Source organism: Salmo salar, chromosome ssa20 (genome assembly GCF_905237065.1).
Source record: "Salmo salar chromosome ssa20, Ssal_v3.1, whole genome shotgun sequence".
NCBI lineage: Eukaryota > Metazoa > Chordata > Actinopteri > Salmoniformes > Salmonidae > Salmo > Salmo salar.
The window spans coordinates 25,465,803-25,493,270 of NC_059461.1; the positions used below are offsets into that span (position 1 = coordinate 25,465,803).

Genomic DNA, 27,468 nt, shown 5'->3' on the forward strand with positions numbered 1-27,468 from the left:
GAGCTTGTGTGCCCTACCACTTCGTGCCTGAGCCGTTGTTGCTCCTAGACCTCATCAAATCCACTGATTTATAGAGGTGCCCACATTTATATATATACACATATTTATATATACATACTATATATATATACATACACATTTATACACATATATATACACATACATACATATACACAAACACATTTAGTCATACACTAAGTTGACAGCTTGGAAAATTCCCAAAATAGATGTCATGGCTTGAGAAGCTCCTGATTAACTCAAATGATGTCAATTAGCCTATTGGAGGTTTACCTGTGGATGTATTTCAAGGCCTACCTTCAAACTTAGTGCCTCTTTGCTTGACATAATGGGAAAATCAAAAGAAAATCAACCAAGACCTCAGAAAAAAAATGTGTAGACCTCCACAAGTCTAGTTCATCCTTGGGAGCAATTTCGAAATGCCTTAAGGTACCACGTTCATCTGTACAAACAATAGTACGCAAGTATAAACACCATGGGACCACGCAGCCATCATACCGCTCAGGAAGAAGACGCGTTCTGTCTCCTAGAGATGAACGTACTTTGGTGCGAAAAGTGCAAATCAATCCTAGACCAACAGCAAAAGGACCTTGTGAAGATGCTGGAGGAAACGGGTACAAAGGTATCTATATCCACAGTAAAACGAGTCCCATATCGACATAACCTGAAAGGCCGTTCAGCAAGGAAGAAGCCACTGCTCAAAAACCGCCATAAAAAAGCCAGACTACGGTTTGCAACTGCACATGGTGACAAAGATCGTACTTTTTGGAGAAATATCCTCTGGCCTGATGAAACAAAAATAGAACTGTTTGGCCATAATGACCATCGTTATGTTTGGAGGAAAAAGGGGGAGGCTTGCAAGCCGAGGAACACCATCCCAACCGTGAAGCACGGGGTGGCATCATGTTGTGGGGGTGCTCTGCTGCAGGAGGGACTGGTGCACTTCACAAAATAGATGGCATCATGAGGAGGAAAATGATGTGGATATATTGAAGCAACATCAAGACAGTCAGGAAGTTAAAGCTTGGTCGCAAATGGGTCTTCCAAATGGACAATGACCCCAAGCATACTTCCAAAGTTGTGGCAAAATGGCTTAAGGACAACAAAGTCATGGTATTGGAGTGGCCATCACAAAGCCCTGACCTCAATCCTATAGAACATTTGTGGCAGAACTGAAAGTGTGCGCGAGCAAGGAGGCCTACAAACCTGACTCAGTTACACCAGCTCTGTCAGGAGGAATAGGCCAAAATTCACCCAAGTTATAGTGGGAAGCTTGTGGAAGGCTACTGGAAACATTTGATCCAAGTTAAACAATTTAAAAGCAATGCTACCAAATACTAATTGAGTGCATGTAAACTTCTGACCCACTGGGAATGTGATGAAAGAAATAAAAACTGAAATAAATATACTATTATTCTGACATTTCACATTCTTAAAATAAAGTGGTGATCTAACTGACCTAAGACGGGGCATTTTTTACTAGAATTAAATGTCAGGAATTGTGAGAAAGAAAAAAAAAGACTTTAAAAGGTATTTGGCTACGGTAAATGTAAACTTCCTCCTTCAACTGTAGTTAATCTATTGAACTAATGTAGGATAGTGGTTTCAATTAATGTAACAATTTCTAGGTGTATCATAGGCCTATAGCTAGTAGTATAAGTCTTCAAGCTGCCTCTAATAGCATACACAAAACATTTCATGATTTACTGTACTTTATTTCAATTGAAAATATCACATAGTGTTCACATACACTGAATTTAACACCAGCAAACATAAAAAGGTGCAACCATCTTAAGGAATCCAGATTTTACAGTAATCACAAAGTCTTATGAGTAAAATCCCTGAAGGCACAATCAGAAATGTTTATGATTTATATTGTTTCTTATTGCTATGACATTTCACAAAGGCATAGTTGCCGATGAAACATTGAGTAGATTACATTCAGAGACGTAGAGATTTACACAACTTGTAAGGCTATTGTCAAAGCCTACTGCTTAATAAAAAGGCATTAAATCTAACAAGGACAAGGTTCATTTTGAAACGACTACATTCATAATGCCTAAATATATTGGAAGATCTTTCTGAAAGTGTATCGATTTGAACTTAGTAATTACTCTTGCATAAAATATTTGACATGTTGTGCACTTACATTATTTTGCATAAATAGAAAGAGTAGATAATATAGACATAAAAGAAAGAAAACAGTGAACAGCAGGTCTCTCTCCATCTATAGTTAGCATGACCAAATCCACACTACTACCTCAAACAGGGAATAAATTGCTGGTTCTCTAGTTTTGTAAATTATGGTTTCCCCATTTAGACACATTTTAAACATTTAAAAAAGGAGATGGCAGCATAAACAACTAAAATAAAGAAAAAGGTAACTAAGAAACTAAAATAAGCAATGTTGACAGATATGCATTTCCAATCAAACCCTGTGTGAACTAGCCTAAATCACAGGTTCAATAATGCTTCAACAAACTAGGCTAACTAAGGTAAGACCATTGTGTATCTGAAATGTCACTATGAGGCAACAGTTACTTTGAGAGGTTAACGTACTTGTACCATACCCCGCAATAATCCAATTTGGTATTAGATTAACACTTGTGTTTGATTGAATACACCAAGAAGGGGTAGCACCAAGGCACGTCATGATCATTTAAAGAAAAGGATCAAACATAACTCTAGAAAAACAAGGAAAGTTCAAGGTTTAAGAATGCAACAAAACAAACACTAACCAGCATATTATTATGTGTGTTAAGGCTTTGGGAAGAGCAGATACCAAAGCATAAGTAGCTAGATGGCCTAATTAAAATCCACTAAATTGTAGGCAACATGGAACCACTGTGCAAAGGCCTAGCCAGAGATATTTCAGTGACATGGACATCAACATACCTAGAGCTTACAGTTCCATTTTGCCTAATAAGGGCCAACTGGTTTATATAGCATATAAAGTACCAACGCAATGACAAATGTGCGCATATGGTAAATGAGTATAAAAATAAATTCCAGTACCATAGTGTTACAACAAGCCATTCATTTTCAAAACCTTTTTAAAATAATTTGATGCGATGTAGCGTCGACTGATAGTTTTAGAAAAAAAAAAATTTTCAAAAACTATTCAGCATTCTGAAAAGAAACCTCGAGATTGTCTTAGTCCAACTCCTCATGGAGACAAAAAAGTGCATATGCTCAAAGGAAATAAGAGATTGCTCGATCCAATACACAGTAACAGCAATAGAAAACCACACGCACACAAACTACAGGGGACGTTGGAGTGGAAGCCTAAATATCTCCCTCAATCTTACAGTTCTCTGGTCCACTCCTCATACCTTACAGGGCCTGCTTGACAGAGTTAAGGCCCAGCAGGATGCTGGGATTCTCCTCGATTACACGCACCAGCAGGTTGTCTATGTACTCCTCCAGCTCAACGATCTTTGAGTCTTTCTTGGAGAGCTCCGTCTGCTGCTTCACCACTAGGGTAATCAACTCCTCCTGGGTCAGCTGGGTGTAGGGCCCACTCTCCACCATGCCTGGCGCCTGAGGATGGTACAAAACAGTGTCACGTCAGACATTAGCAGTCATCACTTTTTGGTTTTAATAGCTAAATAAAAAGGTATTGGTTTTATTAGTATTAAACATATCAACATGCAGTACCTTCATCTTCCCCAGGGTGCGGTCATAAGTCAACATCTCTCCAACTACCGGGGTGCTAATGGGAGCTTGGCTCTCTATGGAGCTCATGGGCTTCACTGGGTGAGGCCTGGAAAGAGAAAATTACTACAACAACAAAACAAAAAAACACTAAAACGGAGGAGCATAACAATGTCACAGAACTCAAACGATTAGTTGAATTAACAGAGGTCCATTTCAGTTAGGCTGTAGGTACAGAAAACAACCAAAAATCCTCCACCTGTTAGATAAGCACAGCAATTATGAAATCAGAAAGGCTGCACAGAGAATACAATACTTTTCCCAAGTTGAACAAAACAGAGAAACTCCGCAGCATATCCCCGTTTCATACCAAAACCACTAACAAAACAACCCCTTTGATCAGAGTTACCCAGCCATTTCCAAATATTCCTTGAGCAATTTGAATAAAACTGAAACGCCAAATACCAACAAAAAAAGGTGAGACTAAGCGTAAACCTAGAGTTCTTCATTTAAAACAAAAGCTGAGGGATGAGCCTGGAGAAATGTAATGACTCAAATTCATAGACAGTAATGGATGCAAGGACTGACCATCCATATAATCAAAATTATAGTTGAGGCCATAGTGTTTGTTTGCCTGTTTGATATGGGCCAATTGACTGGTGAAAAAAAATTCTCATGTTTATACATGCAATTATTGAAGGCTGGTTATATCTAGAGGGGTTTATGCTCACCTGCATGGAGTTGAGGCTGGCCCACCACCATTGCTACTCAGCACAGTGAGTGGCTGCACCTCAGAGGGTGAGACCCAGGCCCGTAGTAGGGTCTTTTCCCCGGTCTGTGAGGTGGGCTCTCCCACTACGGACTGGGGGGGCTCAGGAGAAGTCAGGACAGAAGGTACAGGGGAGGAGGAAGTAAAAGGGTCTGCTGCCCACTTGTCTTGAGTTTCCACCCCTTCTCTGCCATAGAGTTTACTTTGTCTAGTATTTTGAGGTGCCAGTTTTACACATCCTGTTGTAGCGGCTGAGCTGATCAGCTTGTCTTCTCTGGGTGAAGGATCTTGTTTATCTAGCTCAATTTTTCCAATCGCTGCTTTATTACTTGAATTAGCTGAAGGCTGGGGTGCTCCTTGTTTCTTTTTAATTTGGGAAAATCCCCTTTGAAAAGCAGGACTGTGTTCTGTTTTTTCCTGCTCTCGAGGTTCATCTGAGTCACCATCATTAAAACTGGCAAAGGGATCTGTTGGATTGTTTGGTGCGAAAAGTTTATCCAAGTCATCAGTTGTCATTGCCTGTTCTTTAAGCTTGCGGTTTTTCTGTGGTTCTCCAGTGAACAAGTAATTGCCAGTGTGGCTTGGCTCTGGTTGGGCCCATGGGTCTTTAGGCAGGATATCAGCAATGGGGAAGGGGTCAAGTTCAGCAAACTTCGCTTTCATGTGTTCCAACTGTGTTTTTTTATCAATGTCGCTTTCTGCAGAGTCAAACAAGAGTTGCTTTTCATTGTAAGCAGTCACCTCAGTGTTCTTTGCAGTCACTGGACTACTCCGTCTCATGATATCGAGGGTTGAGGCTCTCCTCTCCAATCTGTTCTCCTGCTCTACAGTGGTAGACCCTGCTGATGTCTGCTCATGATCGGCAGGTCTCAATGGCTCTTTGCGGACTAACCTTTGTCTGGGTTTGGCTGCGGGGATCTCTTTGGGAGTGTTTGGCAGTCCTTTAGGTTCATCTGTAGAACTTGACACCGAAACCACTTGTGATGTAGGTCTAGGTTTTTCTGTTGAGAAAACAGGTTTGCCATCACTGGCTGTAGCAACAGATGTGTTTATCACCTTCTTTGCATCCTCCCGAGGTGTCACGGAGGGTAAGTCTCTGCTCTGAACCATGGGTCTTGTAGAGACCAAGACTTTGGAGACAAAGGCATTGGGCCTCTCAGATGGATTAGCCTGTATAGTGCTCTGGTCTTGGTTTGTGTTAGAGTCTACCACTAGTCTAAGGGGGACTGCAGCTACTGGTTTGGAAGGGGGAGTGAGTGCTGGCAAACTGCTGGGCCCTACGCTCCTCAAAGAGGTAGATTGAACTTGTGTCTGTTGCTGGTGTAAGTGCTCTGCTGCCCGCTCCTGCAAGTAGGAATATTTATCATTACGTGGAGGTCCTGGAGAGTCGAGGTCTGGGCCATCCACACTCATCTCTTTACCAATGAGCCGAGGCACATATTCTTGCTGTCTCTGATTCACCTCTGCAATTATATGGTCCCATCGAGTCTGCCCTTGTACTCCATGTCTCTTCTGTGGGAACAGGCTATCGTAGTCAGGAAGAGGTAGAGAAGGTATTTTGCTCTCAACCGCCTTAATTGGCACAGGATCGCCAATTCTGAAGCCTGCATTGGGGTTTCCATCGATTTGCGGTACGATTGGGCTGGGCGACAGAGGATTTCGCCGCTTCTTATCAGATCCATTGGGGGAAGATCCTATGGCAGCCAGGTTCTCAGTGCTGCTGTAGGGATACTTGGAGGTGCTCCTCCGCACCTTAGCGGGAGCAAGGGAGGAGTGGAGGTTGGAGAACATATCAGGAGACTCAGAGGGGACGCTAGAGAGAAAGGATTCAGCGCAGGGAGGGAGTTTGCTGCCTATGGGAGTCTGTCGGGGGTTTCAGGCTGCTTCAGAGACTCCACTAATCTGCCTAGGAGTGAAAACCTGGAGGTCAGTGGCGGACAGTCACACCTGAGCTGAGCTTGCCCATGACAGCTGAAATAACCAACAACTCAGGAGTTTGCCTCATCTTACAGTGGTGCTTCATTCCATCAAGATCTTATCTTCACATGTGATGATGCACCCAATGCTTACAAGAAAATGTCAGAAACTAGTTCTCTTTCAAGTCTGCTCAACAACAACAGTCTCTGCTCTTTTCTATTCTTTGTTCATCATTTGGACCCCTAATGATAAACCTTATGAACCCAGAGAATTTTCTGTCTGATATTTCTGTCTGATATTTAATGTCTTCACTATAATTCTAGTAAAAATAAAAATACTTGAATGAGTAGGTGTCCAAAACTTTTGACCGGTAATGTATATGCCGTCTGGTTTGTGCTGGGCGGTATTCTGTATTTTACGATATGTGGTATTGATGCACCGACCGGTTTGGGTTTTTACTTTACCTTCTTTAACAGTTTTTGAATGTTTGGTTTGTTAAAATGTAACGTCCATTTTTATACTTTACTTCGCTACTTGAGTCGTCGCTGGGCTCCCGAGTGGCGCAGCGGTCTAAGACACTGCATCTCAGTGATTGAAGCGTCACTAGACACCCTGGTTTGAATCCAGGCTGTATCACAACCGGCCGTGATTGGGAGTCACACAGGGCGGCGCACAATTGGCCCAGCGTCATCCGGGTTCGGCCGGTGTAGGCCGTCATTGTAAATACACACACAAGTTTGGGGTCACTTAGAAATGTCCTTGGTATTTAATTAAAATGTACATTTTTTGTCCATTAAAATAACAAAATTGATCAGAAATACAGTGTAGACATTGTTAATGTTGTAAATGACTATTGTAGCTGGAAACGACAGATTTTTTATGGAATATCTACATAGGTGTATTGAGCCCCATTATCAGCAATCATCACTCCTGTGTTCCAAAGGCACATTGTGTTAGCTAATCCAATTTTATCATTTAAAAAAAAGGCTAATTGATCATTCGAAAACACTTTTGCAATTATGTTAACACAGCTGAAAACTGTTGTTCTGATTAAAAAAAGAAAAAGGGAACTGGCCTTCTTCAGACTAGTTGAGTATCTGGAGCATCAGCCTTTGTGGGTTCGATTACAGGCTCAAAATGGACAGAAACAAATAAATGTATTTTGAAACTTGTCAGTCTATTCTTGTTCTGAGAAATGAAGGCTAATCCATGTGAGAAATTGCCAAGAAACTGAAGATCTGGTACAACACTGTGTACTACTCCCTTCACAGAACAGCGCAAACTGGCTCTAACCAGAATAGAAAGAGTAGGAGGCCCCAGTGCACAACTGAGCAAGAGGACAAGTACATTAGTGTCTAGTTTGAGACACTGACACCTCTCAAGTCCTCAACTGGCAGCTTCATTAAATAGTACCCGCAAAACACCAGTCTCAACGTCAACAGTGAAGAGGTGACTCCGGGATGCTGGCCTTCTAGGCAGAGTTGCAAAGCAAAAGCCATATCTCAGACTGGCCAATAAAAACAACATATTAAGATGGGCAAAAGAACCGACACTGGAACTGCCTAGAAGGCCAGCATCCCAGAGTACAGATTCTAAACTAGTCTAAAGACTAGTTTTATTGCTTCTTTAATCAGAACAATAGTTTTCAGCTGTGCTAACATAATTGCAAAAGGGTTTTCTAATGATCAATTAGCCTTTTAAAATGATAAACTTGGATTAGCTAACACAACGTGCCATTGGAACACAGGAGTGATGGTTGCCGATCATGGGCCTCCAGATATTCCATTAAAAAATAAAGCCGTTTCCAGCTACAATAGTCATTTACAACATGAACAATGTCTACACTGTATTTGTGATCAATTTGATGTTATTTTAATGGACAAAAAAAATAATTGCTTTTCTTTCAAAAACAAGGACATAGCTAAGTCCAAACTTTTGAACTGTATTATATTTATTCATCTCTGCTTTCTCCATGCAGCTTTACACAGACCTACCCTGCCCCCTGTCACTCAAGGAGAGCATTTGTTGTTCCTCGATCATGAGACACTTGCGTTCAGTCTCTGTATGGTCAACGCAGCACATACAATGTTGATGACAATGCGGTTTTCATTTTGCTTCTTAATATTAAGCGTTCTGTAATTACACTAAGTTTGCTTCTTACATCTGCAAACAGCTAGTTTGTCTATTCTTAGTAAGTTGAGCCTAAATCTTGTTAGCCATTAATGCTAATTGCTAGCTAATAAATGTACTGAGCAAGCAAACTTAACTAGCTATACAGCCTGATTATACCAGCTAAGGTGTTTGCACATTGCATGTTTTTTGTGCAACAGTATCTTCAAAGAGGAATATACAAAACAAAAATGTTAGCTACATGAAGTAGCTAAGAGAAAACATTCAATGTGGCCAAAGATTATAGGGTCCCCTAGGAAATACTTGTCAAAACTTTGTTTCCTACCCCATCACAAAAACTCAGAGATTTTAATTTGTCGTCATGTCAAACACTATTTAAAGTGCCCACTATTATACGCAAACTATTTCCATGAGTCCAACAGTTCACCCAAGTGTTTTGCTCTAAAAATCTCAGTCAAATCAAATTTGGTTTAAAATATGGCCAAGATTGTTTGCCCATTTCGTGCAGCCCTACGTGTCAGAATGGAAATGATCAAATTTATTTTGGTTAAAGTTGAATTGAACAGTATAAAACAATCACAATGGAGAAAGACCCATTGAAATCACTTAGAATGTACATGTTGCCACCCTAGGGTCACATTACTCAAAATAAAATGTACAACTTTCATTATTCAAAAACATAAAATACCGGCATTTAATTTTTTTTACAAAATGCAATACTGGGATATGATACTTGGGCCATACTGCCCAGCCCTACGTCCGGTCCCATCTGAAACATGCTCTACCCCAAACGCAAAAACAGCCAACATTTTTTTGTAAGCAGATCGTCACACCTGATAAGGTCTTGATGGAATTAAACAATTTGGAAATAACAACAATCGCCTTGCTCTTAACACTTATGGGTTTTTATAAAAACACATTAAATTTACTTTAAAATGAGCTATCATCATCATTCTTGCAAAAAGGCTCAAGCATAGGCTAATAAACAAATCTAGATTTAGAATGTCTGAAATTCAGTAGTAAAATAAGATCAGGCTATGGCAAAACTAAAAAAAAGTATTTCCTCCTTTACAAGGACTCAGACTATATTGAGTGGACAACTCACCATTAAAATAAATCCAGAAGTAGATGAGTGAGAAAAAAAAACAGCCTTGTTTGCACCAGCAGACAGTCCCAATGTACTTAGTCACCCAGTGTTAGCTCACGTCATCCCTCCCAACCTGTTCTGCACTATATCACCCAGTCTCAGACACACCTAGATTCCACACTGCAGACCAATCAGCACAGTGGCCAAACAGGTCCATCACGCGCCAGATGGAATTCACGATGGTGATCCACGCTCATGTTTGTCAAGGCTTTTAAGAGCCTTAAAGCTGGAATTCTTAATGGTGAAACTGCAACATCCATTTGCAATATTACAACAAATAAGTTACTGCAAACACCCCCCCCCAGACATCATTGCATGCGCAATAGAACAGCAGAATATGTACAGTGTTTTTTTAACTACGCCTCACCGCTTCGTCAACAAAATAATAACTACGGCTGTGAGGCGGAGTGGCACCATTTCTCCTACTGCGGATTCCATCTTTAAAGACAATCAAGAGGAACAAAGATGAAACTCAGAATACTAGGCTAATTGCAGCCAGTATAGATTGGAGACATGATCTGGTGTACAGATCAGTTAAACCATACCACCATCTGATCACTAATCCCCAAACCACCATAAGCAACTGGGAATAACTCAACCACTTAAGTTCAGTTGGATAGCAAGCAAGGAAAACACTCATCACCGCAGCTATTCAATCTGGACAACATATAGCAATTTCAGTGAAAATATGGATTTTAGGAGAGTTCTAAGAATGCAGTCAGAGAAAGTGGTTTATTTAAAATAGGAGAGCTGAAAGGCTGCCAAGGCAGTCAATGTGATGTGTTGCATATGCTATTAAAGCAAAACATTTCTAAATAGTCAACTGGAAATAACATGAAAACCATCTAGCACTCCATTAGCAAAATACTGAGACCGAAAATGTTTATTGGTTAGTGTTACCTGATCAGCAATGAAGTACATTGTGTATATAGTAGCTCCACTTACCATTGTAGATGTAACTTTTGTCAGAACATCAGGTAGGCCTACATGATATTAGAAGGCTGACAAAACTTACAGCAGAGAGAAGGACAAATCCTAACTGCATTATTAAAACCATGCATTGATGGGAGAGTCGCACAAAGTTTGGTCTTAACTACGCAGATCTCAAGTTATAATAGAGCTGTCAGTGCATTAGAACAAGACTGACACCTACCTAGGCTTGACTGCAGACACCTTGGCATTGCGGTTGGAGTTGAGGAAGACCGGAGCGCTCGTGGTGTTGGGGCTGCAAACAGCCTTCTGGGAGTCCACCGGGCTCTCCTCAAACAGGGTTGGAGGGTCTGGACTGAGGGGGATCTCCTCAAATGGGTTGGCGGTGTGTGGAGGGCCCTCCAAATCTTTGGTGAAGCGTCTGGGAGCTGGGTTGGGCCTCTCCTCCTTGGTGCTAGTCTGCTGCTGCTCTTCCTTTTTCTCCTCCTTCTTCCTGATCATACCAAACAGAGAGGACAGCCTCTCAGCCACAGAGGCCTCCTCCTGTCGTTTCTGCTCCTCTGCTCTCTTGGTCTCCTCCTGCCGCCTCTGGTCCTCCCTCAGCGTTTGAAGCTCCTCCGCCTCCAGCTGTATCCTTTCTTCCGCTAGGTGCTTTAGCTCCTCTTCCCGCTGCTTATTCCTCCTCACCTCATCCTCCTGGAACCTTCTCCTCCTCTCCTGCTCCTCCTGTTGCTTGCGTTCCTCCTCCTCCTGCAGTACCTTGAGCTGCACTCTGTGTTTCTCCTCATTCCGTCTCTGCTCCTCGGCCGGTCTTTTCTCCTCCTCCTGAAGGCGCCGTTGCTCCAGCAGAGCCCCATCTGCAGACTCCATTCTGTAGGTGGGGACAGAGAGGCTCTTGAGGGACTCTACAGAGACGTCAGATGGTTGCCTGCGGCTGCGTACATCCTCCACTGAGCCCTGACCAGAGCTGTTGAGGCTAAGGGTGGACCCAGACTTGGGCTCTACCTCCTCTGCATACACATGGTTGCCGTTGATGCACGTGCCATTTGGGTCATCCTTCTGCTTGGATCTGCCCAGAAGAGAAAAAGGTCCTGTAGACACCTTGCTGTCATTGCTGCCTGTCCGCTTGTGGCCCAGGAACTTGAACTTCTTTTTAACTGTAGATAGAAAGCGACAGTGAATATTGCATATGCCAATCATCATCATTATTCAAATATAAAAAAAGGTCTGCAGACTGAAGTCAAAATGTTTAAGCTGAATGAAAGGAGCTCACCATCAGGAGAATCCACATTGAGTCCAGAAGAGCGACTGCCACTGAGGGATGCATTCTTCTCAGGAAGAGTACCCAGTGTGGACATGGACTGGGAGACGTTGCGCTGCAAGTTGGATTTAGGGGCAAAGAGGGACTTCAGCTTGGATTTCTTCTTGGCCTCAGGGAACTCTGAGTACACCGAGTGGGAGTCACCCTCTCCCTCACTGTCAGTCAGTACATGGCTGACAGAGGGAACTATTGCAGAGGCCGAGTCAGAAAAGCTGTCCTTTTTCTTCCCACGCATTATGTCCTTGAGCTTTCCGATGCGGGAGCGTGGTTTGTCTTGCATGGAAAGGTCAAACATGCTGGCTGTCAAGTTGTTTCTCATAAACTGAATGTCCAACATCACTTCACCTTTGACTTTGTCCTCCTTCCCATTCTTATCCAGCAGTTTGTACCAACTGAAAATGAGAGAAAGATATTACAACAATTGCAAAGAGTTACAGTTCATATAAGGGAATCAGTCAATTGAAATTAACGCATTAGGATCTAATCTATGGATTAGATCGATATGTTAGTCACAGATGCCTTTAAAAAAAAAAAAAAAATAGGAGCGTGGATCAGAAAACCAATTAGAATCTGGTGCGACATCGACTTCACAGAGAGTTGATCAGGCTGTTGATTATGGCCTGTTGTCCCACTCCTCTTCAATGGCTATGCGAAGTTACTGGATATTGGTGGGAACTGGAACATGCGGTCGTACACGTCGATCCAGAGTATCCCAAACATGCTCAATGGGTGACATGTCCGGTGAGTATTCAGGCAATGGAAGAACTGGGACATTTTCAGCTTCCAGGAATTGTGTACAGAGCCTTGCGACATTATCATGCTGAAACATGAGGTGATGAGGCGGATTAATTGCACGACAATGGGCCTCAGGATCTCGTCACGGTATATCTCTGCATTCAAATTGCCATCAATAAAATGTAACCACGTTCGTTGTCCATTGCTTATGCCTGCCCATACCGTAACCCCACAATGGGGCATTTTGTTGAAAACGTTGACATCAGCAAACCACTCGCCCACACAACGCCATACATGCATTCTGCCATCTTCCCGGTACAGTTGAAACTGGGATTTCTATGTGAAGAGCCTTTGCCCACTGAATTCGGTTACGACACCGAACTACAGTCAGGTCAAGACCCTGCTGAGGACGACGAGCACGCAGATGAGCTTCCCTGAGACAGTTTCTGACCGTTTGGGCAGAAATTACTTGGTTATGCAAACCCACAGTTTCATCAGCTATCCGGGTGGCTGGTCTCAGACGTGGTCTGTGGTTGTGCGGCCGGTTGCACTGCCAAATTATAAAATGACTTGAGGCAGCTTATGGTAGAGAAATTAATATTACATTCTCTGGCAACAGCTCTGGTGGACATTCCTGCAGTCAGCATGCCAAATGCATGCTCAATCAAAACTTGAGTGGCCTTTTATTGTCCCCAGCACAAGGTGCACCTGTGTAATGATCATGCTGTTTAATCAGCTCCTTGATATGCCATACCCGTCAGGTAAACTGATTATCTTAGCAAAGGAAAAATGCTCACTAACAGGGATGTAAACAAATGTGCACACAAACCTTGAGAGAAATAAGCTTTTTGTGCATATGGAAAATTTGTGGGCTTTCAGCTCATTAAACCAACAAATGATGCATTTATATTTTGGTTCAGTGCCAGTTCAATTAAAAAACAAATCATATGGCCAAATGACGCAGAACCAATGTACTGAAGGTCAAATGTGACGAATGAGCTATGGAAACTTTTTCAACGTCACGATGCCAGAAAATGTACATTTACATTTTAGTAATTTAGCAGACGCTCTTACAGTAGTGAATGCATACATTTCATACATTTTTTCTCCGTACTGGTCCCCCATGGGAATCGAACCCACAACCCTGGCGTTGCAAACACCATGCCCTACCAACTGAGCCACACGGGAAATGGGGTCAAACATGACTTGATAAAACTATTACTGAACTTTTGCACTAGTTTTGACCTAGAATAGATCCAGCTCCTCCAGTGCTGACGTAAATGGGCTATAAACTCATTGCAGTTTAGGCCCACTCTGCACAAAAAGAAAAGTAAGTGTTCTGGAGAGCCCTTTCCATAACAGCCTCTGTGATTGCGGAGACGTCACACAATAAGAACACTGCTAGATTTCGTCAATAAGCAGACCGGTAGGCTAATCCCAAGTGCAGCGCAGACTGCACCCAGGTGAACTCTCACCTTCCCAAGACCAGAGCAACAACCCATCCAACCCATGCTGGAGCAGGTTAAGTGGAAGCCCCTTGCAGTGTGCCATTTTTGCATATTCAGTCACTCGCAGTAGGCCTATGCTCTTAATCTTTTTGCATCTTCACTTGAGTGATCGTCATGGAAGCTTAAAAAAAATTTAAAAAAAATAAATAAATAACATTTAGACAGGCCTACAAAAGGAAGCCAGTAGAGGGCAGAAATCCCTGGTTAAATTCAGTGTCTTCACTGAACCTCCATGTTTCAGGGTCAGCTGGGACAAGGAAAGCATTCAGGGGGGTCAGTTCTGATCAATAGGCTGGGGCTCTACTGAGCACTACAAACATTCTTCCCGGAGGACATCATACTTCCATAGGCAGTAAAGGGAAAACTGGTCACTTTTAACTCATTGTAGATAGTTAGCCGATGGTCTATACTTAGGATGCCTTCAGCTGAAATGCGCTGTACGCTGCTGGGCAGTGATCAGACATTTTATGTGGTTCATGTGAAGTTCAGTGCATCATTTCCCTGCCCTTACTGGTGTAATAAAACAAAAATCCAGACGGGAACCTGTGGGGAAACATGCATGGGAGTAAACCTAGTCTACATTCCATAAAGCCTAGCAGAACAGTAGGGAGTCTTCCTAGGAGGTGTAGGCTAATGAAAGATGTGCTATGCCTTCTCCAAGCATTCCTAATCTCCTTCTCAAACTGGGCCATGCCAAGAAAAACAGCAACTACTACCAGAGCACAGAACAATGGGATACAATTGAGAACATAAGACAATATTTCAATGTATTTTCTGTAGTACAGGTCTGACTCTGAACAATGGTTCAGTGAAGGGTTTATATGAGTTAAAAGGAACTGTGTGTTGACATGGCACATGTGATAGTGTTTACAGATAAATATGAAACCCTGGCCCTGATACAGGAGTGCTCTGCTGTTGGACGAGTTCTCTCAGAGAAAGTAGTAGAGGCCCCAATTTCCCTCTGAAGGATAATGATTAACATGTCACATCCAGCTAATGCCTAACATGACAGACTAAACGGTAAGAATTTGTTTGATAGAAGAACCATGAAGATGAAACGGGTCTATAGGCAAGTCCATTTCTAATGACAAAACAGAAATACCAAAAGAGCATACTTAACATAGGCCTATATTGTTGTCAGTAGTGCCTCAATTTTTCAATATCCAAGTTGTGGAACTTACCCTTTCACCTAATAGGCCTAAGTGTGAACAGTGATGACGCATGTTCAGAGACATACCTGGAATATGGTCAGTAACATGGTGCGTTATTTGGCATCATATCATTTCCCTTTGTTTCATGCTGAGAACATATTCTGCTACAGTGGGAGAGGACAATGTCAAACCCCAACACATCAACTGAAGTAGGACAGTAATCTAACACTATACGGTGCAAGGGGGAACAAAGAGCAACCTCCAATACCCTTGTGTTTGAGAGAGAAGGAGCAAGATGAGTCATAAAAAGCTGTACAAACCCAACTGAGTAAACTCTAGATAAGGTTCCAGATATGAGTGTACAGTAAACAAGTGAATGAGCCTAATCACTGTACAAAGGCTGCCCTTGGGACAGCCTACACAGAGAGTATTGTACACAGGAGGATACAACCATGACAGTCACTCACTGCCCTCAATTGCAACAAATGGCCTACAAGTCAAAGATTAGTCTGCAGTCTTCAATATTGAAATCTAAATGTCCTTCAGTCTTCTGTCCATGTTTAAGTCAGCGAACAGTCTTAAAAAAACACTTTTACATAAGATGTGGGTGTGTACATTTTTCCTCAAATCATGGAAAGGCAGCAAGCCTAATGTTTTGTTATAATGCTTGCTACACCCATGATAGAGCCCATCCCACCATTGTTATGAATGACATCATGGTCCCAACCCATGTAATTTCACATGTCAGTATGAAGGTTTGATTAGCCCCCAGTTAAATAACCTTGAAGAAACATGGGGAAATGGCAGGAATGTATTCACTGGACAACATTCCTCATAATGAGATACAACCTGGCATGCAGCATGACCCCATCCAGCTGTGAAGGCCAGAGATAGGCTAAAACTAAATGAGCTGGAATTCTCCAACTACTGTTCAGATGGAGAATTTCAAACAACTAAAAGGGGAGACATGGTTAGGGTATCAGCTCAAGTATTCACAGCCTAAAGCTACAGTCTGACAAGAAGGCAGAGGAAGCTTGACCTCACCCAACATAATCAGATTGTTTTCCCAACCAGCTCCATGGTTTCGGTTCTCCCACTGAGCTACTGATAAGGGATCTGGAACAGCCTTCTCTGTCTGTGCTTTAGGTGTGTAAACATGACTGTTCAAATGTGCAGAAGTTGATGGATGTAGAGTACAATAGATATTTATCAGCCTCCTGATACGCAATTTCAGCTCTGCTATGTCAGTGAAATTCATCAAATCAATGGTGACACGTAACAGAGCAGACATTCCCATCACTAATACCATTCTGGCTACACAAAGAACCCCTCTCTCAGTGGAGAAATAGTTAAAATATATATACATAAATAAAAAAAATATACACAGATCCTTTATCTTTATTCAACATGAGCTACTTACTCAGTCTTTTTCCGGGCACTGTTATCGTGTAGATCCAGTAGGTTGATCACAGCTTGTCCCAGGAGCTTGTCCAGTCCCACCAGAGCTCTGTGCATTACTATGATATACAGTGTGCAGCGTTCAGCATTTCCATGGTGGAACAATGGCAGGTCAAACGTTGCCTCTTCCTTCCATACTGGTGCGACACATTTTTCGGCAACCGAGGTAGAAAACTTGTCTTTGGCCACCTGCATGATGGCATAGGCATCGTTGGTTCCATTCTTGCCTTTGATCCTCAAATTCCTTGCTTGGAACACCGTTACCTGTACGCTTGTGGGATACCACTGCTGGCTTTGCCTTTGGTCAGCCAAAGCCATTTCAAAGCTTTAGCTAGCTAGCTAAGCTTTGACAAAAAAAAAAACTACTTTGGCAGGTTTTAGGATACCCTAAAGACTTTGTTTTCACTTCCAGAGACTGTCAGACCAAACGTTACTACCAATAGGTCGTTGTCCTCGGTAATGTATAGTGACGATTGTCGACTCTTCGGGCCGGGTATCTGATGATGATGTCGACACACTTGACACTCCCACTTCACTCTAAAAAAAACAAAAACAACGGACGCAGTGGCTATGACAAGTGGAGTCTGAGTAATGTAACTAACCTTATATATCAGTCTCAATTAGCTAATGCAACCCAGGTGTTGGTCCTTACTACTAGCTAACTTAATGTCTAGGTAAAGATGAAATATCAAGAACTCGCTAACGTTAGCTGCAGTAGCTAGCTTACTAGCTACTTTAACTTGCCCAAATTCAGACGTTCGACAAGGACCATCGTATAACATTTTCTTCTATAAGCAAATTGTACACTGTGTTCTTAAACAAAGATGTCAAACACTAACACAACGACTGTCTGTAATAATTGCTTTTCATTGCCTCTCTTGACTTTTTTCTTTGCTGGATGATAAACTTCCTCATCAACCATTCTTCCTTCCCATACTCTCCTACATTCCTATCTGATTGGTTAACATTTGCGTCAATAAGTTGACGACCTACGGTGATTGGACAGTGGCACTGGTCTAGGATCAGGTTTGTACATTTGTAACCCCTGACCTTATTTTATTTTAGGTACTTTAACTTTTGAAACTCAATTCAAGTGTAGTGGTTTTATTATTTTACTTTAATGTTATTTTACGTTTCTTCAGTTTTTTTGTTATTGTATTGTAATTTGAAATGTAATTTAACAAAAGAAGGTCTAGGATCAGTTTACCATCCCTGAATCCCCCAGCCCAGGACCACGCTGACCTTATGTTTGTAAACATGCTAACCAATTTTGTGAACTACACAAATATAACTAATTGTCATAAAAACTGTTTAGTGACAAAGGTTTCGGCGTTGTTTAATAGAGAGCAAGATTTCACAAATTAGACCACAACGTCAAGAACAGCTAATATGAACAGAGGCTTCAGGAGCAGCTGGTGCTCAGACAGCCAGTCACTGAGTTTCTCAGACTCCTTTATTCGCATTCACTTCCTGTTCATATCAGAGAAGCGCTATTGCCCCGTCAGTATGAGAATAAATGAAAAAATACTAAAGTTGGATTTATTGTATTTATTTTGCATCAGAGTTTATTTTACAAGGCACAGTCTGAATTTCTTGAACAATATATTATTGAATTAAAAACAGTTATTTCATACTGATGTCATTATGACAAATGAAATATAAATATACATAAAACATTTTGAAATCTCCCTTTTTCATTTCGAGATGAGTGTGGACACAAAACTTGGAAATCATTTTGGGGACAAATGGGATGAATGTTAGTAAATGGATGAAATGTTAACAATCTGAGTAACCATTAGTGAAAAAGATGACACATTGCGCCATTGTGTTCTTGCACGTTGTTGACATTTTACAACTAATGGAAATCAGTGTTACAGCATGGTGTTTTTTCTACAGACAATAATGAGGAAGGTAAGTGCAACCACTGCTTTGTACTTAACACAACTCTGAGCTTTGTGAGTTTGAGTTCTTTCTCATGTTATTATCATTGACCTAAAGGGAGATTTCAGGACCTAGAATAAGGATACAATCTATGAATTGTATCCCATTTGCTAAACACTGACGTTGAGGTAAGCTCTGCTAGTCTATACAATTCTTTGGCACAATCATTTCCCTGAATACATTGGAGTTGTTTAGCAGAGCGTATCTAAGATGAACTGAGCTGTTGCATTCTTACACACTAAAAGAATACTGAAGATCAAAATTGCATAATATGGTTTTACACAATATTGTATGATAATGTGTGTGAAGCAACATCAGAAAACTAAGTAGCATAAATGAACCAGAATTCTGTCATTCATTTTTTTGCCTTTACTCTGAGCTTTTTACATTAACATAAACAAATAGTGTAGAAGTATTTGATGATTACTGTAACAAGCTTTGAAGCCATTGGATTATGAGGTGAATGTGAGGGGGGGGTATTTCAGTAAGCGCTTATCTTGGATCATGTGATATAAACCAGAGCTATTTACTGCATAATAAAACACCCATTAACATATTCTCATTCCTCCTGCTGCAGATGGCAAACTCAACATGGTTTAAACTGATGCATCCCTTTATATCAGTGCATGAACAATGATGTTTGAAATCCTGGAGGGGGCAGTCTACATCCATGTTCAAATAACTGTAAATCCAGAGATTTGAAACTCCAAGAGGGAGAGAGCACAGTAAGGGAAAAGGAAAAATTAAGAAGGACGGGGATGTTCATATAAAAAAAAATCACCAAAGACATTACAGAGTACATGCCAGGGTCAAAGAAAGGTCACTCTTAGTTCATTTGTCCAAATACTGATACTTGTTCAACCTGTTTATTAGGGGAGGAGTTCCCGCTCAGTGCTGATGCGTATTTGAATCGAAGTCAATACGATTTAGTAAAAAAAGTTTTACAAACTGCATTCTCTCATCCTAGATTGAGAATCACACACACAAACACACATTCACGCAGCATACACATACACACGCACATGCCCACATACCCACAATACTACAAGAAAATATAATAAAAGCAAAAAGATTCTTCACAGAGGAAATGCACAGCCGTACTGTGGAAATGGACAATCTTAGATTCCATTTCATGCCATAGTCGATATGCATAGAATAAGAATACAAACAAAACAATAAAGCTTTACTTAAGGTATCCAAAATCAACATCTTATGTTGATTTTAGATATAGCTGGTAAGAATTCCTGTGACGTGTAGAATAAATGAGTATTTTACGTTTGAAATATGAAAAACAAAAGTACACAAAAGACAGGTCTTGAATTCATGACAAACCCAACAGTTGTTATGTCTGTGACAGAGCTGAGAGTACAGGACATCGTTGTCTTCATACACATCCCATGCCATCATGGTAATGGAAAGCTAAATGGCTGGACACAAAAGTAGCAAGCAACACAACCCCATAATCTAGCTCTTTTACACATTAAAAATAAAAAAACTCATCATGATCTGATTCCCAACTTGAGATCCACATGTGAAATTAGAAGAATTGTTCAATTCTTTCAATGTCATTTACACGAAAGTCTGAGTTACACACATAGATCTCATATTAGGATTCATCTGTATAGACGTAGGAGACTATAACAACAGTCCAATCATATCAAATTTTGTCAGGGTCCACTGTGGACAGGTGCTGGGAAAGAGCCAGTGTCACACTGTAGTTTCACTCTTCCACATACTTTTCATGCCCACAGAGCTCTGAGAATGGTCCGTGCCACTTGTGTCCAACTCCAGCTCTATCAGAGAGCTCTTGAGGGTGCCGTTAGGGGCAACCCCTGGCACAGTGGTAGTGATGCTGTTCAGAGGATAGGAGCAGCGCTTAGCTTCACGCTCTGCAGCCGCTGCCAGTTTCAGATTGTCTCGGCTGGCGCTGCGCCTATTACCTTGCATAGCCACCCTGCTGGCCACAGAGGGGAGCAGAGGGAAGGGCTTACGGCTGCCGCTGCTGCCCCCATCACTACCCTCTGAGGGGCTGGTAGCAACTGTCTCCCCCATTCTCCTACCATTACCGTTGGTTAGCGGGCTGGCATGGCTCTCAGAGTGGCTGTGATGTAGGCTGCCATTCTCACTAGTGGCCTGTTTGTGGGCTGGATGGGCAGCGTTGTGCTGCTCTATACCTGTAGGTCCCAGTGCTCCCATACTGCCCCCTCCACCACCAGCCCTCAAGGCTTTGAGTCGGTAGTGACCTCTGCCTTCACCTCGGGGGTGATACTGGCTGCTCCCTTGTTTAGTTCTGCCACTGACCTTCCTCCTCTGAGGTTGGACAGGGGCTACAGAGCCTATGGTGGGCAGCAGGTTGTTAGCTTGCTTGTTGTTATTGTCCGTACTGGTGCTGGTGTTGGTGCCTGCTGGGGCATGAGTGGCATTGTTGGTATTGTCTTGTGCCACCTGCAGCAGGTTGGTAAGCTTGCAGGGCCCAGGGCCTACACTGCTGATCCCACTGGGGGTGGAGGAGGACCTGGCTGATGAGGAGTTCTGGGGATCCTCTGGAGGATGGCAGCCAACAAAGATCTGGGATCCCTGTTCAGAGGTGGTCTGCATCCCACTAACAGTGGTGCAGGTGTGCGTGTAGACTGGCATAGGCTGGGAGTGGCGATACCCTGGGCAGCAGCCCAGCCAGGAGGCCTGCACATCCAGGCGTCGGAAGCAGTGGTGCACCACCAGGAACACTCCCAACACGGTGGCAGCTACTCCATAGAGAGAGCTAAACAACAGGCTGCTGTGCCCTGTCAGCCACATGGCCATGGCTCCACAGCCCCACAGGGCCAGGAACAGGAAGTGGGTGGCCACTAGCACCAGGAACTGCACCTTCAGGGAGTACTGGTCCTCTGGGGTCAACGCAGCGTGCATGGTCCCCACCACAGAGTCTGTTGACAGGAGACTAATGCTTCCACCCAGGGCTGGCTGGCTCTCAGGCACAGGGGAGGACAGGGAGGATCCTGGGCACTCTTTGGCCACCCGCTGCCTCAGGCGAAACACAGTGCACAGGAAATAGATCCAGGTGACCAATACCGCCAAGCCTGCAGGGACAAAGAAGGCCCCCAAACTGGGCTGCCACACCAACCAGCAGCTGGAAAACACAATACAAAAGTCAGTAAGGTCATAACAAAGAAGGATACCTCTGTGTATTCAAAATCTCATAAAAAATGGCAAATTCAGCTCTTGAATAAGCACTAAACCAAAAGATACTGTGTCAAGGGCCAATTGCTCAACGGTAAAATGAGAAGCACTCACTAAGGGCTGTTGGCCCCATAGTTGTTGACATTGACAGCCGCAGTGATGCCACATATGATGAGAGGAACACCACCAGCTATTAGATAGAACCTGTATTCAGAAAATACACAAATTACAGGGATCAAAGAAAATGACATGAAAAAGAAAGTAAGAGGGAATGACAGTGAACTCATTTAGATGTGAAGTATCATGTCCCAGCCACAATATTGGAAACAACAACTTAAACCCAAGGACTGTATGACAAATTTTAGTTTCTGTTTATTCTGTATGAGATTTAGGGGCTTGTCTCCTTTGTTGTATTCTCTCAGCAAGCATACATTTCACAGCTGTAGTGATCCCTAGGCTAGCTGTCTGTGATCTCCTGAGCTGAACTGAGCTGTAAGTTGGGCAGCCTCTCTGAGCTAGCTGATAAAGTGTAACAAAGGGCAACAGGCTGCTGGGGGGTTGTGATTTATCACAGGGCTAGGCGTCATTGGAGGGCTGACCCCATGCGGCGGTGGGCAACAGAAGGGTTTGGGAAAGCCACAGAGGTCAACAGTACAGTGCATGATCACAGCCAGGGAGCACCAGGGCAGAGGGGGAAAAGGGGGAGGAAGAGGGGAGGGGGGCAGTAATGAGGGGACAGTGCGCCCCCTCTATCACCCTTGCCAGATTTACGACATTCTCCTTAATCTCTGTTATCCCTGGCTCGTACATTCCACTCCTCCCCCGCTCTGGGCTCAGCACTCTGCATCTGTCACTGCTACTCTTTTGTGCCTTAGCAGTAGTCTACTGTTTTTCCCTCCAAGGCTTTCTAAAACAGAAGATCCTTGGTTCTAAACACAATGGTGGTCTTTGATATGACACAGTTTGTGTGTCCGTTCACATGAATACAGTCATTTAAAATACCGCCCCACAATGAGCTCACAACTCAACCGTTGACCTGTTTGACAATGACTCACAACCTTCTCATATAAAAGTCAACTCTGTCTCACTCTGATGACATCACTTACCTGAGCATAGGCCGCTGAGTAGCTGGAACAGGAGACTCTCCCTCTGGTTGCCGTGGCATCCTCCAGATAGCCTCTTTGTAGAGGACTCTAGCACTGACTCCGATCCACAGCAGAGTAGACAAGGAGGAGTAGTGTAGAGTGATGCCCACCTGACACAAATCACACAGGGTCATACACACAGCCTACACACACCACATGTAGAGAGCATGAGCTGGGTCTGAGAGGAGAGGGACTTACTGCCTGGCACACCATTGGATAGCTGGTCAGGGTGATGCCTCCTGCGTAGACAGCTGTGGTCATAGCAATGTGGAAGCAGGTATTGAGTAACGTGTGCCAGCTCTTTCTGGATATGTTTATAGAACTGCAGGAGGAAGAAAACAAAGCAGACCATTAGATGGACATAAAGACACTGTGGGGTAGGTAAGATAGCAGACACACGCACACACACGCGCACATGCACACGTACACACGGTACCTGTGGTGTAGTATGTGTGTGATGATGATAGTGAAGAGGCAGAGGAGGAGGATTGCAGTACAGCTATAGACCACAGGGTGGAGTACCCTCACTGACATGGGTGGGGAGTGGGGGAAGTCAGGAACCTCCTAGGAAAAAGAGAACTATTAATATCTTTGCAATGACCACACTGTGGGGCTTGATATAAAATCTCCAGACCTCGAGAAAAGAACATGAACGTTCATCCAGTGAAGTGATTTTTTATTTAGATCTATTATGATCCCCATTAGCTGATGCCAATAGTTACAGCTAGTCTTCCTAGGGTCCTACATAATGAAAAAGACATTACAGACAAAACACTTTACAATTTACATACATTTAAAAACATTAGCATGTAGTGTGTGTGTACACACAACAAGTAGGTCACATGGGGGAGAGGCGTTGTGTCGTGAGGTGTTGCTTTATTTGTTTTTTGAAACCAGGTTTCCTGTTCACTTGCGCTATATAAGATGGAAGGGCATTCCATGCACTCATGGCTATGTATAATAATGTATGTTTCCTTGAATTTGTTCTGGACCTGGGGACTGTTAAAAGACCCCTGGTGGCATGTCTGGTGGGGTAAGTGTGTGTGTGTACCAGTGCTGTGTGTAAGTTGACTATGCAAACAATTTGGAATTTCTAACACATTAATGTTTCTTATAAAAACAAAAAGTTGACGCAGTCAGTCTTTCCTCAACTCTTAGCCAAGAGAGACTGGCATGCATAGTATTAATATTTGCTCTCTGATTACAATGAAGATCAAGACCCGCCGCTCTGTTCTGGGCCAGCTGCAGCTTAACTAGGTATTTCTTTGCAGCACTTGACCATATGACCGGACAATAATCAAGATAAGATTAAACTACAGCCTGCAGGACTTGCTTTGTGGAGTGTGGTGTCAAGTAGAGCATCTCTTTATTACAGACAGACCTCTCCCCATCTTTACAACCATTGAATATATATGTTTTGACTATGACAGTTTACAGTCTAAGGTAACACCAAGTAATTTTGTCTCCTCAACTTGTTCAAGAGCCACACCATTCATTACCAGATTCAGCTGAGGTCTATAACCTAAAGAAATGATTTGCACTAAATACAATGCTCTTTGTTTTAGAGATGTTCAGGACCAGTTTATTACTGGCCACCCATTCCAAAAAAGGCTGCAACTTTTTGTTAAGGGTTTCAGTGACTTCCTATAGCTGTGGTTGCTGATGCGTATATGGTTGAATCATCAGCATACATCGACACACATGCTTTGTTTAATGCCAGTGGCAGGTCATTGGTAAATATAGAAAAGAGTAGAGGGCCTTGAGAGCTGCCCTGTGGTACACCACACTTTACATGTTTGACATTAGAGAAGCTTCCAGTAAAGAAAACCCTCTGAGTTATATTAGATATATAGCTCTGAATCCACGATATGGTAGAGGTTGAAAAGCCATCACATACGTTTTCTCAACAACAGGTTATGGTCGAGCAACTGCTCGGCATCTGACCATAAGGCGCTACAGAGGGTAGTGCATACGGCCCAGTACATCACTGGGGCCAAGCTTCCTGCAATCCAGGACCTATATAATAGGTAGTGTCAGAGGAAAGCCCATAAAACTGTCAGACTCCAGTCACCCAAGTCATAGACTGTTTTCTCTGCTACCACACGGCATGCGGTACCAGAGCGCCAAGTCTAGGACCAAAAGGCTCATTAACAGCTTCTACCCCCAAGCCATAAGACTGCTGAACAATTCATCGAATGGCCACCGGACTATTACATTGACCCCCCCTCCATTTGTTTTGTACACTGTTGCTACTCAATGTTTATTATCTATGCATAGTCACTTCACCCCTACCTACATGTACAAATTACCTCAAACCTGTACCGGCACACACTGACTCACTAACCGGTACCCCCTGTATATAGCCTCATTATTGTTATGTTATTGTGCTACTTTTTTTTGGTAAATATTTTCTTAACCTGTTAGGGCTAGGGGGCAGTATTTGCACGGCTGGATATTTTTTTTTTACCCGATTTCATCTGGTTACTAATCCTACCCAGTAACTAGAATATGCATATACTTATTATATATGGATAGAAAACACCATAAAGTTTCTAAAACTGTTTGAATGGTGTCTGTGAGTATAACAGAACTCATTTGGCAGGCAAAACCCTGAGACATTTTCTGACAGGAAGTGGATACCTGATGTGTTGTATTACCTTTAAACCTATGCCATTGAAAAACACAGGGGCTGAGGAATATTTTGGCACTTCCTATTGCTTCCACTAGATGTCACCAGCCTTTACAAAGTGTTTTGAGTCTTCTGGAGGGAGATCTGACCGAACAAGAGCCATGGAACGATGATGGCCCATTAGACACCTGGCGCGAGTTCATGTTGGGTACCCTCGTTCCAATACGTTATAAAAGAGAATGCATTCGTCCACCTTGAATATTATTCATGTTCTGGTTAAAAAAGGCCCTAATGATTTATGCTATACAACGTTTGACATGTTTGAACGAACGTAAATATTTTTTTCCCCTCGTTCATGAAGTGAAGTCCGGCGGGCTTAGATCATGTGCTAACAAGACGGAGATTTTTGAACATAAATGATGAGCTTTTTTGAACAAAACTACATTCGTTATGGACCTGTGATACCTGGAAGTGACATCTGATGAAGAGAATCAAAGGTAATGGATTATTTACATAGTATTTTCGATTTTAGATCTCCCCAACATGACCTCTAGTCTGTATCGCAACGCGTATTTTTCTGGGCGCAGTGCTCAGATTATTGCAAAGTGTGATTTCCCAGTAAGGTTATTTTTAAATCTGGCAAGTTGATTGCGTTCAAGAGATGTAAATCTATAATTCTTTAAATGACAATATAATATTTTACCAATGTTTTCTAATTTTAATTATTTAATTTGTGGTGCTGACTTGACTGCCGGTTATTGGAGGGAAACGATTTCCTCAACATCAATGCCATAGTAAAACGCTGTTTTTGGATATAAATATGAACTTGATAGAACTAAAAATGCATGCATTGTCTAACATAATGTCCTAGGAGTGTCATCTGATGGAGATTGTAAAAGGTTAGTGCATCATTTTAGCTGGTTTTATGGTTTTGGTGACCCTGTCTTTGAATTGACAAAACATTACACACAACTCTTGTAAATGTACTGTCCTAACATACTCTAAATTTATGCTTTCGCCGTAAAACCTTTTTGAAATCGCAAAACGTGGTTAGATTAAGGAGATGTTTATCTTTCAAGTTATGGTGGAAAATAAGTATTTGGTCAATAACCAAAGTTCATCTCAATACTTTGTTATATACCCTTTGTTGGCAATGACACAGGTCAAACGTTTTCTGTAAGTCTTCACAAGGTTTTCACACACTGTTGCTGGTATTTTGGCCCATTCCTCCATGCAGATCTCCTCTAGAGCAGTGATGTTTTGGGGCTGTCGCTGGGCAACACGGACTTTCAACTCCCTCCAAAGATCTTCTATGGGGTTGAGATCTGGAGACTGGCTAGGCCACTGCAGGACCTTGAAATCCTTCTTACGAAGCCACTCCTTCGTTGCCCGGGCGGTGTGTTTGGGATCATTGTCATGCTGAAAGACCCAGCCACGTTTCATCTTCAATGCCCTTGCTGATGGAAGGAGGTTTTCACTCAAAATCTCACGATACATGGCCCCATTCATTCTTTCCTTTACACGGATCAGTCGTCCTGGTCCCTTTGCAGAAAAACAGCCCCAAAGCATGATGTTTCCACCCCCATGCTTCACAGTAGGTATGGTGTTCTTTGGATGCAACTCAGCATTCTTTGTCCTCCAAACACGACGAGTTGAGTTTTTACCAAAAAGTTATATTTTGGTTTCATCTGACCATATGACATTCTCCCAATCCTCTTCTGGATCATCCAAATGCTCTCTAGCAAACTTCAGACAGGCCTGGACATGTACTGGCTTAAGCAGGGGGACACGTCTGGCACTGCAGGATTTGAGTCCCTGGCGGCGTAGTGTGTTACTGA

At 42.6% G+C, this 27,468-nt stretch overlaps 2 protein-coding genes across 6 annotated transcripts in view; both read right to left on the minus strand.

Annotated features, from left to right (window-relative positions):
• Window positions 1-1,712: 1,712 nt before the first annotated feature.
• On the minus strand, window positions 1,713-17,668 carry rab11fip1a (RAB11 family interacting protein 1 (class I) a). 3 transcript variants are annotated; one of them, XM_014160107.2, is made up of 5 exons: window positions 16,701-17,668; window positions 11,839-12,278; window positions 10,789-11,722; window positions 3,676-3,781; window positions 1,713-3,558 (listed from the first exon to the last, which is right to left on the minus strand). In XM_014160107.2, the coding sequence occupies exons 1-5, from the start codon at window positions 17,054-17,056 to the stop codon at window positions 3,352-3,354; spliced, it is 2,043 nt and encodes a 680-aa protein (XP_014015582.1). In that variant the 5' UTR covers window positions 17,057-17,668; the 3' UTR covers window positions 1,713-3,351. The 3 variants fall into 3 exon arrangements, with proteins under 3 accessions (XP_014015582.1, XP_014015581.2, XP_014015580.2); XM_014160106.2 differs by lacking the exons at window positions 10,789-11,722; window positions 11,839-12,278; window positions 16,701-17,668 and adding exons at window positions 4,404-6,347; window positions 9,594-10,781; XM_014160105.2 differs by lacking the exons at window positions 10,789-11,722; window positions 11,839-12,278; window positions 16,701-17,668 and adding an exon at window positions 4,404-7,017.
• Window positions 17,669-18,271: 603 nt separating this feature from the next.
• adgra2 (adhesion G protein-coupled receptor A2) overlaps window positions 18,272-27,468 on the minus strand; it is a 57,713-nt gene continuing 48,516 nt past the window's right edge. For all 3 annotated transcript variants that reach the window (XM_014160104.2, XM_014160103.2, XM_014160102.2), the window contains exons 16-20: window positions 23,438-23,565; window positions 23,200-23,323; window positions 22,963-23,111; window positions 21,971-22,060; window positions 18,272-21,806 (exon numbers count right to left, since the gene is read on the minus strand). In XM_014160104.2, the coding sequence (XP_014015579.2) occupies window positions 20,387-21,806; window positions 21,971-22,060; window positions 22,963-23,111; window positions 23,200-23,323; window positions 23,438-23,565 (1,911 nt within the window). In that variant the 3' untranslated portion in view covers window positions 18,272-20,386. The remainder of the gene's footprint in view (window positions 21,807-21,970; window positions 22,061-22,962; window positions 23,112-23,199; window positions 23,324-23,437; window positions 23,566-27,468) is intronic.

Coding starts and splice junctions, on each gene's coding strand:
- rab11fip1a (XM_014160106.2), bottom strand. CDS start 6,232: ATGTTCTCCAACCTCCACTCCTCCCTTGCTCCCGCTAAGGTGCGGAGG. Junction 3,782..4,403: donor CCAGCCTCAACTCCATGCAG/GTGAGCATAAAC, acceptor TTCTCTTTCCAG/GCCTCACCCAGTGAAGCCCA. Junction 3,559..3,675: donor GCACCCTGGGGAAGATGAAG/GTACTGCATGTT, acceptor TACCATCCTCAG/GCGCCAGGCATGGTGGAGAG.